Below are 14,687 nucleotides of genomic sequence, written 5' to 3' on the forward strand. Positions count from 1 at the left end.
ACATCTCCTCTGTACTTGCTTCCCAGCACCTTAAACCTGTGTCCTCTCGTAGCGACCATTTCAGCCCTGGGAAATAGCCTCCGAGAATCCACCCTATCTATTCCTCTCAACATTTTATAAACCTCTATCAGGTCGCCTCTCAACCTTCGTCTCTCCACTCCCTCAACCCACCTTCATAAGGCATGCCTCCCAATCCAGGCAACATCCTCGTAAATCTCCTCTGCACCCTCTCAATAGCTTCCATATCCTTCCTGTAGTGAGGTGACCAGAACTGCGCACAGTACTCCAAGTGGGGTCTGACAAGGGTCCTCTAAAGTTGCAGCATTACCTCCCGACTCCTAAACTCAATCCCTCAATTAATGAAGGCCAGTACACCGTACGCCTTCTTGACCACATCCTCCACCTGCGAAGCCGATTTAAGAGTCCTATGGACCTGGACCCCAAGATCCTTCTGCTCTTAAACCCAGCTAAGACTCCTACCCTTGATATTGTACTCCTGCATCCCATTGGTCCTGCCAAAATGGACCACTACACATTTATCTGCGTTGAAGTCCATCTGCCACTTCTCCACCCAGTCTTGCATCCTATCTATGTCACGCTGCAACTTCTGACATCCCTCCAGACTATCCACGACACCACCAACTTTCGTATCATCTACGAACTTGCTAACCCATCCCTCCACTTCCTCATCCAGGTCATTTATGAAAATGACAAACAGCAAGGGTCCTAGAACAGATCCCTGGGGCACTCCACTGATGACCGACCTCCATGCAGAAAAAGACCCATCCACAACCACTCTCTGCCTTCTGCAGGCAAGCCAGTTCTGGATCCACAAGGCCAAAGGCCCTAGGATCCCATGCCCTCTCACCTTCTCAAGAAGTCTTCTCAAGAAGTCTAGAGATAAGCAATAAATAAATTTTTAAGTTATACACTATACCAGTAACACACATTATCCAAATCAATTTTGCAGCAAACTAGAGAACATAATTAATTATTGAATGGGATACATTGTTTTACTTTACCGAGTAGAGATGTCTTTAAGTATATCACGTGCATTGTCAAAACATATCCACAATTTGTCATGTGTTTTATTAAAACGAACATCCTTCGGAATTATAACGTAGATATGAATAGTGAACGTATGTTCAGGTGGATTGCAACAAGCTGCAGGTTGGCTGTAACAAAAAGATACAAAATATAAAATTACGTGATATTTACTGCATGGAAATGGGCTTTTGGGCCCAACAGGTCAAGGCTAACAATTGAATCACAGTGCAAAAGAGGATCTTCAGCCCACCAAGTTTGCACCAACATGTGAGAGACACCTGAACTCCCACCTAATCCCATCTACCAGCACCTGGCCCATAGCTTCAAATGTTACAACATGCCAAGTACTTTTTAAAGGATGTAAGGCAACCTGCCTCTACCACTCTCCCAGGCAGCACATTCCAAACTGTCAGCACTCTGGATAAAAAGGTTTTTCCTCACATCCCCCCACTAAACATCTTGCCCCTCACCTCGAACCTATGTCCCCTCATGACTGATCCTTCAACTAAGGGGAATGACTGCTCCCTATCCACTCTGTCCTTATCCCTAGTAATCTTGTACACCTTGATCAGGTCACCCACAGTCTTCTCTGCTCCAACGCACAACCCAAGTCTATCCAACCTCTCTTCACACCTTAAATGTTCCATCCCAGGCAGCAACCTGGTGAATCTCCTCTGCACCCCCTCCGGTGCAATCAGAAATGCACATAGTACTCAAGCTGTGGCCTCACCAAAGTTCTACACAACTGCAAAATGACTTCCCTGCTTTCATAATCTATGCCTTGACTAATAAAGGCAATTGTTCCATATGCCTTTTTCGCCACCCTGCTAACATGCCCTTCTGACTTCAGAGATCAATGGAGAAACATGCCAAGGTCCCTTTGTTCCACAGAACTTCCTATTGTCATGCCGTTCACTGAATACCTCCTTGTCATATCTTTGGAAGGTATAATTTGACCTTAAACTTTTCACTTATCTGCCCATTTTAGCATTCCGTCCATATCTTCTTGTAGCCCAAGACACTCAGCCTCACTGTTAACCACCTGACTAATCTTTACCATCGGCCACAAACTTACTAATCCTACCCCCAACGTAGTCGTTTATATAAATGATAAATAATAGAGGACTCAACATTGATCACTGTGGTACGGTACTGGACACTGGCTTCCAGTCACTAAAGGAGACTTCTATCATCACCATTTGTCTCCTACCACTGAGCCAATTTTGAATCCACTTTATCAAATCTGTATCTCACCTTCTTTACAAGTCTCCCACGTGGGAACTTGTCAAAGGCTTTGCTGAAATCCATATAAAGTACATCAACTCCATTACCCTAATCCACAGAGCCGGTCATCTCTTCAAAAAATTCAATCAAATTTGTTAGGCATAACCACCCTCTGACAAAACCAAATGGAGATAGTTGTTCTCCTTCCGGAAGACTCACTGGTACACAGTTCCCTGTTTTATCTGTACAACACTGGGTAGGTGCCAGATGACTGGAGAGTGCACCAAATGAAAATTTGGGTCAGAGCCCCTGCAGTCTCCTCCTCTGCCTCCATTAGCAGCCAAGGGCACTTTTAAGGCTGCCAACACCTCCAATACCTTGTCCTTCCTTGTGTCAATTTGCTCAAGAACCTCGCAGTCTCTCTCCCTGAATTCCATACTTTCATCCTCATTCTCTTGGGTGAAGACAGAGGTGAAGTGACGTTTCTGCTTCTTAGGAGCTTTCCCCTGTAGTTCACCTGATCAGCATCCCCTTCCATTCCCTTCTCCCACATATAATTGTTTACCTTCCCCTTAAATACATTTTTGCTTTTTGCCTCACCCACCCCAGGTAGCAATGAATTCCACATTCCCATCACTCTCTGAGTCAAGAAGTTTCACTTCTATTTCCTATAGGATTCCTTTGTCAGGATCCAGATTTTGCAGTATAATTAGGCACTCACTATCATTAAGGAGCAAATTGGATAGCATTCACATTGGCACAGTGAAGCATGGAAGTTGCTATCCAAGTTGCCCTGCTCCTCAGTAAACTTTGCTACAACAGTATTTCATCCAGAGATACAGCATTCAAATGCACGGACGGTATGAAGCTGTGGGTTACTAGGTCAGCAGCTCCCAAACTGAAGTCTACAGAATCCAGGGGGCCCCAAGGAGGACAGACACATTTGTAAAATTTGAAAAATACTGCAGAGCTGCTTGTCCAGTCAGAAGCTAGCTTCTGGGGTGGCACAGTGGTTAGCGCTGCAGCCTCACAGCACCAGGGACCCGGATTCAATTCTAGCCTCAGGTAACTGGCTGAGTGGAGTTTACACGTTCTTCCCCTGTGTGGGTTTCCTCCCACAGTCCAAAAATTTGCAGGTTAGGTGGATCAGCTACGCTGCATTGCTCTTTAGTGTCGAGGGATTAGAAAGGTAAATGCATGGGGTTACGGCAATAGGGCTTGGGTGGGATTGGGGACAGCGCAGGCTCGATGGGCCAAATGACGACCTTCTGCACTGTAGTGATTCTATGGATCAGCCTGGACAGCGGAGTGATGGGCAGAGAGAGCCTCAGAATGGCCTTCATTTGGGGTGGGGGGGGGGGTGGGGATGGGGGTTGGGGGAGAAGGGGTATAAGTCTTTGGCATTGAAAAAAGAGATACCTGATGAGTGCTATAATCTGCTCCTGGGCCTGGCAAGGTGTACCATCAATAGGTCCAGGTACTAGGCAATCCAACGGGGTCGTCCATCTGACTATCTGCCCCTCTATCGTGGCTTTATTTGCAACCAGGTGTCCCTGGAGAGGGAGCATGCGGTATCCACAAGCACAGTTAACACCTTTCATGCCCATTGGGCACCGCAGGGGCTGGGGTGTATTATCCACCCTGATAATCATCTTTTGGTTTGATGTTTTAAGTTTCCTTTCGACTTTGATTTTTGGTTCAGGCTTTCCCCCCTCCTTTTGGGGAGCTTTTAATTTGTCCCTCAGTTAATTTGAGTTAGTTTATTTGGTTGGTGTCAAGAAAAGAGATACCTGATGAGTCCTAATTGATGGTTAAATCAGAGAGCCTCCTGCTCCCTATTTAAAGCAGGTGTGTCAGACTCCCAGCCTGCATTCAGCAAGGAGCAACTGGAGAGCTGGCTGTGTACAGATGTTTGGTGTAAATGAAGTAACTTGGTGACAGGACTTTTGCCTCCGTGGAATTATTACAGAAACGTATAAAATTCTAGCAGAGCTAGACAGACTGGATGCAGGGAAAATGCTTTCCCTGGTAGGGGAATGTGGACTGGGGATACAGTCTCATGGTATGAGGTAGACCATTTAGGACTGAGATGAGGAATAATTTCTTCACTCAAAGGATAGTGAACCTGTGGAATTTTCTACCACAGAGGGCTGTGGAGGCCAATTCACAATGTATTCAAGAAAGAGATAGATTTTAATGGCAACAACGGGTACGGGGAGGAAGTAGGAAGATGGCATTGAGATCAAGGATCATACTGAATGGGATAGCAGGCTCGAAGGGCCAAATGGCCTATTGCTGCTCCTAGTTTCTGTGTTTAACTCAGGAAGCAGATTGCAGCAAATGTGTGCAGGCGGCTGGACTAATGAATTATTGTGATCCATCGATACAAGTAGGGATTTAGGAAATCATAAAATACCATTTTTAGAACCTACTACAAGGAAACAATATTATCTTTTGAGACCCTTTTTCCTGGCACATGGTTTGTTCATGTTAACATAAGATCATAGAGTCTAGCACCGGAATTCTACTATCCCACCTACGATGGGAATCGGAGCTGGCAAGGGGCGGACAATGAGAAGGTCCATTGACCTCGGGCTGGATTTTCTGGTCTCGGATTGAGTGAGGCCATAAAACCCCACCCTAGATGTCCTCACACCTTAATTTTGGAGGGTAAGGGTAGGAACTAAAATAGTCACGCTCATTTTAAACTGCTTAATGAACTCAAAGCTCAATTTTTTTCCTCTTTTGGCAAAGTCATAATATTGTGATCTCTGTGAATATTGGTTTAATATCACATAACAATAGTGTTCTCATTGAAGCAAAATTACAGGTAATAATACAATTTGGTTTACTCTGAAAAACATTGCCATGAATTTACTGGACTCACTTCTGATCATTAGATGTTTTTTTGCCTTGGTGCGTTTGACTTGATTCTGGAATGTTCTTGTTGTCATCCTTTGTTTTGCTTCCACCCTGCGGAAACAGTTTGCAACATTCAGCTTTTAACAAAGAACAAAGAAAAGTACGACACTGGCACAGGCCCTTTGCCCTACAAGCCCATGCCAGCCACCATGCCCTAACTAAACTACAAAAAAACCTTCTGCTTTTCTCGGTCCATATCTCTCTATTCCCTTCCTATTCATGTACCCATCCAGACGCTTCTTAAATGTTGCTAATGTGCCTTCTTCCACCACCTCCTCTGGCAGCGCATTCCAGACACCCACCATTCTCTGTGAAAAACTTCCTCTGCACATCTCCCTTAAACTTTCCCCCTCTCGCCTTGAACCTGTGCCCCCTTGTAATTGACACTTCCACTCTGGGGAAAAAGCCTCTGATTATCCACTCTGTCTATGTAGACTTCAGTAAGAAGTCTGACAATACCAGGTTCAAGTCCAACCAATTTATTTGATAGTTTGGTTGGACTTAAACCTGGTGTTGTCAGACTTCTTACTGTGTTTACCCCAGTCCAACGCCGGCATCTCCACATTATGTAGACTTCAATCAGGTCTCTCCTCATTCTGTCTTTCCAGTGAAAACAATCCTGGTGTATTTAACCTCTCTTCATAGTCAACATCCTCAAAACTAGGTAACATCCTGGGGGACTTTCTTTGCACTCTCTCCAAAGCTTCCACATCCTTCTGAAAGTACGGTGACCAAAATTGCAAGCAATACTCCAAGTGTGGCCTAACTAAGGTTTTATATAGCTGCAACATGTTTTGACAAATCTTGAGCAAAGCTCCGGCCGATGAAGGCTTCCACATTATACTTCAGAAATAAGTTGCAATATTAATAAGTAATGAAATTCATGCAGTTTATTCATTATTTTATTGTTGATTGTGAAACAATGGTGTTTAGCTCTATTATGCTATCATGGAGGACAAAGTGGGGGTCATTTGAATTAACCCAGCTTTAATTGGAGTACTGTGCGCAGTTCTGGTCGCCTCACAGAAGGATGTGGAAGCTATTGAAAGGGTACAAAGGAGATTTACAAGGATCTTGCCTGGATTGGGTGGAATGCCTTATGAGGATAGGTTGAGGGAGCTCGGTCTTTTCTCCCTGGAGAGACGAAGGTTGAGAGGCGACCTGGTAGAGGTTTATAAGATGTTGAGAGGTATAGATAGGGTGGATTCTCGGAGGCTATTTCCCAGGGCTGAAATGGTCGCTACGAGAGGACACAGGTTTAAGGTGCTAGGGAGTAGATACAGAGGAGATGTTGGGATAGGTTTTTCACTCAGGGTGGCGAGTGAGTGGAATCAGCTGCTGTCGGTGGTGGTGGAGGCGAACTTGTTGGGGTCTTTTAAGAGACTTCTGGATGAGTACATGGGATTTAATGGTATTGAGGGTTATAGATAGGCCTGGTAGGTAGGGATATGATCGGCGCAACTTGTGGGCCGAAGGGCCTGTTTGTGCTATAGTGTTCTATGGTCTACTTAAGTTGGCCTAATGCAGTTTATTTCTCCACAATCACCTTTATGAATGTAACCATCAGCCCTGCCCCTTAGTTTGTGATCCAGTCAAGTTCAATCACTTTTCAATGCATGGAACAGGGTACAGCAAAACCTATTATAATATAAAATTGGTCTGCCCCTCAACAGATAGGCCAATTTGCTACTACTCAAGACCAATTTTAAGGTGCGGGGAGGGAGGTTCAGAAGTGATGTTAGGGGTAAGTTTTTCACTCAGAGGGTGGTGAGTGAATGGAATCGGCTGCCGTCAGTGGTGGTGGAGGCGAACTCGCTGGGGTCTTTTAAAAGACTTCTGGATGAGTATATGGGGTTTAATGAGATTGAGGGTTATAGATAGGTCTGTAGGTTGGTAGGTGATGTGGTCGGCGCAACTTGTGGGCCGAAGGGCCTGTTTGTGCTGTAGTGTTCTATGTTCTATGTTCTATGTTCTAATTTTACACACTAATGTTCAAGACTGATATCTTACTGAGGCTAGTTTGGTCTATAAACTGTTTGAGTAGCACAGTATGTTCAACATATACCATTCATAAAATTACACTAAGGAAAGGTCAATAATTCTGCTTTCTAAAAGGATGCTGTTGTTCTATAATTTTTCAGAAGCAAGGTACAGTGGATGTCGTGGATTTCAGCGAGCCAGCAACTTGTTAATTGTATCCATTTTCACAATGGGGAAAGAGGGCAAAATATCAACAGTACAAAGGCATCAAAAATTAATTGAATGTGGAAGAATTTGGTAGATTAAATAGTAAAGGAGTAAATAATGGAACTTGACATATGCGATTCTCTCCAGATCCTGGTGGTCTTAAGAATTGGAAATTGCAGATGCCTTATTCATTATTTCCAAAGATCTCTTGATTAAGAATTATAGAGGCATACAGCACAGAAAAGACCTTTCAGCCCATTGAGGCTGTGCCAACAATAATTACCACTAAAGGCACGCTAATCCCATTTTCCTGCAATTGTCCCACATCTTTGAATGTTACGACATTTCAAGAGCTCATCCAAATATTTCTTAAATGGTCATAAGGATCCCAGCCTCCACTACTTTCCCAGGCAGTGCATTCCAGATTCCCACCATCCTCTTGAGTGAAAATGTATTTTTTTCCCTTTACCCTAAAATTATGTCCCCTCGTGATTTATCCCTCAACTAAGAGGAACAACTGCTCTCTGCTCACCCTGATCGTACCCCTCAAGCATGCCCTCCTTAGTCTTCTCTGCTTTAAAGAAAACAATCTAAGCCTATCTAGCCTTTCCTTTCCTTGTTCAAATACTCCATCCCAGGCAGCATCCTGGTGATCCACCTCTGTGCCCCTTCTAATGCAATCACATCCTTCCTACAGTGAGGTGACCAGAACTGCACACAGTTCTCCAGCTGTGGACTGTACAACTCCAGCATTACCTCCTTGCTCCTATACTCTTATGTCTCAACTGATGAATGCAAGTGTCCCACGTGCCTTCTCAGCTATCCTATTCACATGCTCTGCCAACTTCAGGGATCTGTGAATAATTATCGTAAGATTCCTCTGAGCTTCCAAGATCCTGCCATTCATTAAGTACTTCCTTGTTTTGTTTCTTCTTCCAAAGTGCATTACCTCACATTTATCAGGGTTTAATACTACATGCCACTGCTCGGCCCATCTGATCAACCCATCTATACCTTTCTGTGCCTCCTCCAACACATATCCTCCATTTTCCAGTCCAGGGAGTCGGCTCTCACATGGCTCTGCGACTACCAATAAAAGCATAGCCACATTATCTCCACCCTAGGGATATCTCGAGAGTATTCTCCACTGTAATTTTCACCTCCATATAATATTGCCCACTTCAATTCACCTGCTGCTGATATCCACCAGTGCTTTTTCCAGACTCAACTATTTCAACACTTCCCTCATCAATCACCCATCCGCCATCCTCTATAAAACTCTGCGACTGTACCCTATCCTGCATCTACTCCCATCCACCTATCACCCCTCTGCTACTCGATCTGCATTGATGCACTGGGAGCCTATGTTAATATTCTCAAGCTTTTGAATAAATCCCTCATAGTCCCACCCCTCCTTATGTCTGTAACATCCTCCAACATTACAACCATCTCAACCAACTCCCCAAAAACTCTCCACTTTCCTTCACCTCAGTGCTGGCTACTATAATTTCAACGGTTTCCAAATGTAATGCTCCCCCAGGTTTTAATGGCTTAAATATTATACATTTTCTAATGCAATAATTGCATGAGGACACACTGGTGCAATTAATGTATTGAGTATCTTAGTTCCACACACAGGTAATATAGTGTTCCAAGCCTTCTGGTGCTTAGTTGGCAATGATTACAGTGGAGGAACCTGAAGTTGTTGCATTTTCTCCAACTGTCATTTTTTAAAACTCGTTTTGATTTTACATCTCTTTTCTCCTGAACTCAATTACCTTTTACTTTTTCATTGCCTTTTGCAACTTTTTAGTACCGTGAAATCTTAAACTACTCATGGACACAGTGAGTCAACCAATTCCTCAGGCAATGAGGTTGTTTCTCTTACTCTCATTTACCTCCAACGCAGTGTTCATTTCATTCGTTTGCTATTTTCTAACTAAAAAAAGTAAAGAACAGAGTATGAAGTGTAACACACTGACCGATATGTTGGAATTGCCACTGTGCTCTGCTGCCTTTTGCGGGGTGGCTTTGCGATTTTCTTGTACAGTAGCACTTTTGCCTCCATTGCAACTGGCTGACTGATCTTTAACGGTTATCTGTTTGGTTGTGCCTTCGCTCTTGCTCTGACCACTCTGTGAAGCACCATCAGCTCTATCTTTAACTTCCAATTCTGGCTCAGGTTTGACTTTTCCACCTTCCTTTGTGTCCTCGGAATCCACATTCCTGGTCTGTGACGTGGGAGCCGCCTTCATCTCCAACACTTTGTCTGAGGCAACAGGTGTTGCTGCATCCTCCTCCACATCAGCAACCTGAATCAATTTACTTTTCTTCTGAGAATTCTTCTTTTCATTCTGGCTCTTTTTTCTTTTCTTCTTCTGGTTTTTTAAATGTAAGAAAATAATTGAATCATGTACAACTGATTCAAAAAAAATCCAAAACAATATTGAAAGGTCAAGGTCAAGTGTTATTAAATGATACATGTTCATTGGAACGGTAATATTGAATGACTCTTACTATTGGGGCAAATTCTTCAGCCCCGGCAGACGGCTGATGTCCTGCTGAATGAGGTGTTGGCTAGAATTGAAGGCAATCAGGATTCACCCAATCCGCCCCACTGGCCCTGATCGGGTTCCCACCGGTCTGCAAGGTAAAACAAGGCCTGGAGGCAAAGGGACCCAGTCCTATCTAAATTAAAGCATATAATTCGGAATTTTATTGTCCCACCTGCCATGGGAATCGGCGTGGTGAAGGGGCAAACCATAGAAAGGCCTGTTGACCTCGGATAGGATTTCCAGTTTTGGGACAAGCGAGGCCATAAGATCCCGGCCATAACATTATAATGGGGAATTCAGAGGACGGCCCTCAGATGAAGTGAAACCCAGCTGAGTTCAATGTTGAGGATTGCATGTTCCTCTGGGAGCCCACATAGTTGCCCCCTCACCCAGGGTGAAGTCCAATATTTATGGAATTACATGACGGCCACACTGGGATTTGAAAGATTAAAATGCAGGCCAGCAACTGCGTATGGTGCCCTGGAAAATGAAAAACTCCTCCCTTCAGCCTTCCTACATCCAAGGAAGTAACCTGGTAGGCCCTGGGTGTGAGTGTATGTGGACTTTGCTGAGCCTTTTTGGATTCCATGTTCTTAATTATGGTCAATGCATGCTCCAAATGATTGGAGATACATCACATGACATCCACCACTTCCAATGCACTCCACCACTTCTCATGCTAGCACTGAGAAACTATGACAGAGTTTCTGTACGCATGGGACACCTAAACTCCTGGATTCTGACAATGGCACTGCCTTTACAAGCACCAATACTTTCCAGTAGAATCAAAAACATTAGGATAGCACCCTATCACCTGCCATTGAATGGGTTGGTTGAACTGGTGGTTTTAAGCTTGGCAATGCTTTAAAGAAGCAATCTGCAGCATCCACAGAGACTAAACTGGTGCAATTTCAATTTGACTGAAGGATTACCCTGCACAGAATGACAGGAATCTGCCAGTGGTATTATTAATGGGATGAAGGCATCGAACATGGTTAAACCTACTGTTCCCAAACCTGGCAGGGAGGGTTGAGTCCCAAAATGAGAACAACCAGAAGAAAAACTATGCCTCTGCAAGGACAGAAAGAACATTCAAAACCAGTGACCCAGTGAGGAGCTTCGGAGACACTCTCAGTTGGGTTCCCGGGATCATCATGGAAAAAATAGGGCTCCGTGTATTACAAAGTCCAAGTGCAAGGCAAAGTTGTGAGAAAGCACCAGGACCATCTCAGGACTAGGGAGCCCAGGAGTTGATAGGGATGTTATGACGTGGGATCATCATCATCACCAGATCTCTCTGTGGGCCCCATAGAATACAAGCTCCCTCACTAAGTGAGTGGAGGCTCACCCAATAGGAAAGGAGCAGCGGGACATTGAAAACCAGCCAGCTCCACTCAGGCCGGCAGTCAAAGGACTCCTGGATTTGTCACGTACATTGTAGCTGCAGGAACGGTATATTATGCATGTTGTAAATAAATGGTGTTGGTGATGGAAGAGTGGCCTCAGCAAGATCATTGCAAGCAGCTTTGGACAAATTTGATTATAGTATTCAGTAATTCGGACTTGAATTGTGTGTCAAAGTTTTTTTTAATGAGCACCATGCCCCCTTTTAACCCTGTTTTCCTGCATACTCAACTGTATCCATAAGTATTCAGGTGCCATGTAATGTAAAGCTGTTGCTTTAACTCTTTGGCAATTTGTCTTGAACTTCAGAAACATATAACTTCACACACTTTTTCCTATCAAGACTTTCTTGTGCCTTGTGTCGTATGCATAATGAAAGATTCAGGGCGGGATACTCCAGACACGTGTGCCCCAAGACCGGAAATTCCCATTCGAGCTCAACTGACCTGTCTTGCCCACCATGATTTCCGTGGCGGGCGAGACAGGAGAACTTCAGCCTCAGTCTCACTGTAATAGAACAAGTGTCTGTGTTCCATGCTGGACTGGTGGATTAAGGCACAGCTTGGTGTAATATAAAGCAGTGCACATCTACAGCTTCAGGTTTTAATACTGAGCTTTATGCAAAGTTCACACATTTCAGTGGTTGGGTCACTAATTCTGGCCCCAATTCCTTTGAATAAGGAGGGAGAAGAAAGAATCAGTCAGCAATCCCCTGATATGGTTGCTGTCCCAATGACCTCAATTAGAAAGAGCGCATGTAGTCACTGACTGAGGGAGAATGACTCTCCATGGACAATAGGCTGCCAATACTCACTATCTAAATACACACATGATGATGACTGGCAAATCTGCGAGAGTGAGGGAAAGATGAGATAAAAGTGGCAAAAGACAAAATCTCATAGCACAGGATATACATTTTAAAGGTTAACACTACCATACCTTTGATTTACTGTTGATACATTCATCATTTCCTAGAGATTTCTCCGCGGAGGGAATTTGTTCCTTGGTAGCGTCTTGTGCAGCCACTTCTTTCATGTCTTGAACAACTTCAGACTGCTTTCCCCCTGTAGTCAGACTGGATTCAGCAGTTTGTGCTGTTTCACTGGGGCCTGGGAGGACACCTTAAAATTTCAGAAAAGACATTTCAACATTAGATAACTTGTGTTAGGCTACGAAAAGTCAACTGCTGCAAAGATTTAGCAAATACTAGCAATGTTTCGAATGATACTTTGGCTTGTTTCGTGCAAAGATTGTCACGTCAGTTTGGTTCAGTTTCTTTGGCTGGATTTTAGAGGTGGAGTGTGGGTAGGGGCGTGCAGGGTCAGGGGCGCAGTTGAGGCAGACAGCTCACCCCCGCCCAGAGGATTGTCAGCTGACGCACACTGAAAAGAAGCTTAGTCCACAGCCATGATGCTGACTGGCCATCAGCTCTGGCAGTCACAGCAGTGAGGGGATTTAGTAGTGGTTACTTTTGGGACTGCAAGCAGTACACAAAGAAAAGAAGGTGGATGGCGAGGCTGAGTAAGTTGGGTCTGTTTTTTGAGGCTGGGCGGGACAGATCAAAGGAGGAATAACATATTGGCTGGAGTGCTCCCAATGTGCACAGGACACAATCCCACCCACTTCTACCCCATCTTTTTCCAACTCTGCCTCAAAAAACAGACTGCTTACTGCCAACCGTATTACGGCATGCTGCATAATATCCCAGTCACATAGCTTTGAAACAAGTTCAATTGGCTAGTAGTTATTTATGTGAAATACCCTGGACTTGATTTTGGCACTGACACACCTATGGTATTGTGAGGGACAACTCAGAGACTGGGTGAGAAGGTGGTGGATCAGGCAGTCATTTTATTTCACTGCTCACTGCTGAGGACACACCCAGTGGGGGATGGGGGCATGAAGTCTAACCCTGTGAGTCTGAAAGCTGGTAACTCAGTTTAAGTGTGAAATCTCCGCCTTGCTCGTCAGGGGGATCAGAGCGGGTGAAGGGCAGAGCATGGGAACGTCCATTGACCTTGTGCGAGATTTTAGTTTCGGGACAAGCGAGGCTGTAAAGTCCTGCCCACGGTATCTTCATTTTGTCCTGATGTTACACTGTGAAACCATTAATGCAGTGGGAAAATAATTTGCTTCCCTTTTGCCCAGAATCAATGTGCCAATCAAGTTTTTTGTTTGTTATCAGCACCTCACCTTTTTCAGCGTGGCCAGATTGACCGGTATCATGATCACGTTCACCATCTCCCTGCTCTCTGTGTGTTGATTTGGCAGAATCACTGGCTGGTGCCTCCTTCCCTTGCTTTGTTGCAACAGTTTGTTGAATTGAGTCTTTCTTCTTCTTATTGCTTCGGTTTCTGTGCCTTCTCTGTCAAATAACCCACTGGGCATTAATGAACAATCCACTCCAGGTAAGTTAATAAATAAAGTCAGCATTCGTTTCCTTACATCTGGAGTGTGGCATTTAAGAGGTTTTTTTTCAAGAATTAAGAAAAGTCGGTTTAGGTTTCTTTTTAGAAAAATAAAATGCTACCAAATCAGAATATAAGTCAAAAGAGAAAATACAAAACTGTTTGATGTTCATGTGCTATCTTTAAGGTACAGCACTAACATGCTAGAGTGAAAATACAACAGTAAAACTGTGCACACCACTCTTCAATGTCCTCAGTTCAGTATTGTTGATGCCTTTAACTGTAACTGTAGCTAATGTGTGAACCAGTTGCAGCAATGCTGCAGTTATTGTGTCGACTCAGACTGATTTGGCCTTATGTGACACTGGGACAACTCCAGGAAAGGCAAGTCTCACAACATTACACTTTCATCAGTTTGGACTTTAGAAACTGATTTGCATTCCATAAATTTAACTGCAATGCAAAGTTAAAGGAGGTGATTTTCATTTTAAACCTTTCTGGTGGCCAACGTTTAGTCTGAAGTAAAAACGATGCTAAATTGCATTTAGTACAAATTCCATCTCGGTAATAGAGTTGAATCCTGTGTTAAGAATGGTCTCATTAGTGAGGCTGCATTGTAAGAACATAAGAACATAAGAAATAGGAGCAGGAGTAGGCCATCTGGCCCTTCGAGCCTGCCCCGCCATTCAATAAGATCATGGCTGATCTGTCGTGGCTCAGTTCCACTTTCCCGCCCTCTCCCCATAACCCTTAATCCCCTCTCTTATCAAAAACCCATCAACCCGCTTCTTAAAAATATTTAGCGAGGCAGCCTCCACCACTTCAACGGGCAGAGAATTCCAGAGATTCACCACCCTTTGAGTGAAGAAGTTCCTCCTCAACTCCGTTCTGAACCGCCCCCCCTTTATCTTGAGGCTGTGCCCCCTAGTCCTACTGTCTT

General features: G+C 44.2%; 1 protein-coding gene across 1 annotated transcript in view; it reads right to left on the reverse strand.

The window, feature by feature from the left end:
* LOC145356666 (E3 ubiquitin-protein ligase rnf213-alpha-like) overlaps positions 1 to 14,687 on the reverse strand; it is a 164,179-nt gene that overhangs the window by 133,937 nt on the left and 15,555 nt on the right. The window contains exons 6-10 of the mRNA XM_080209532.1: positions 13,533 to 13,704; positions 12,279 to 12,460; positions 9,363 to 9,758; positions 5,159 to 5,244; positions 1,023 to 1,175 (exon numbers count right to left, since the gene is read on the reverse strand). Of these exons, the coding sequence (XP_080065658.1) occupies positions 1,023 to 1,175; positions 5,159 to 5,244; positions 9,363 to 9,758; positions 12,279 to 12,460; positions 13,533 to 13,704 (989 nt within the window). The remainder of the gene's footprint in view (positions 1 to 1,022; positions 1,176 to 5,158; positions 5,245 to 9,362; positions 9,759 to 12,278; positions 12,461 to 13,532; positions 13,705 to 14,687) is intronic.

The sequence above is a fragment of the Carcharhinus amblyrhynchos genome, chromosome 21, assembly GCF_965287045.1.
Source record: "Carcharhinus amblyrhynchos chromosome 21, sCarAmb.v2.hapA, whole genome shotgun sequence".
NCBI lineage: Eukaryota > Metazoa > Chordata > Chondrichthyes > Carcharhiniformes > Carcharhinidae > Carcharhinus > Carcharhinus amblyrhynchos.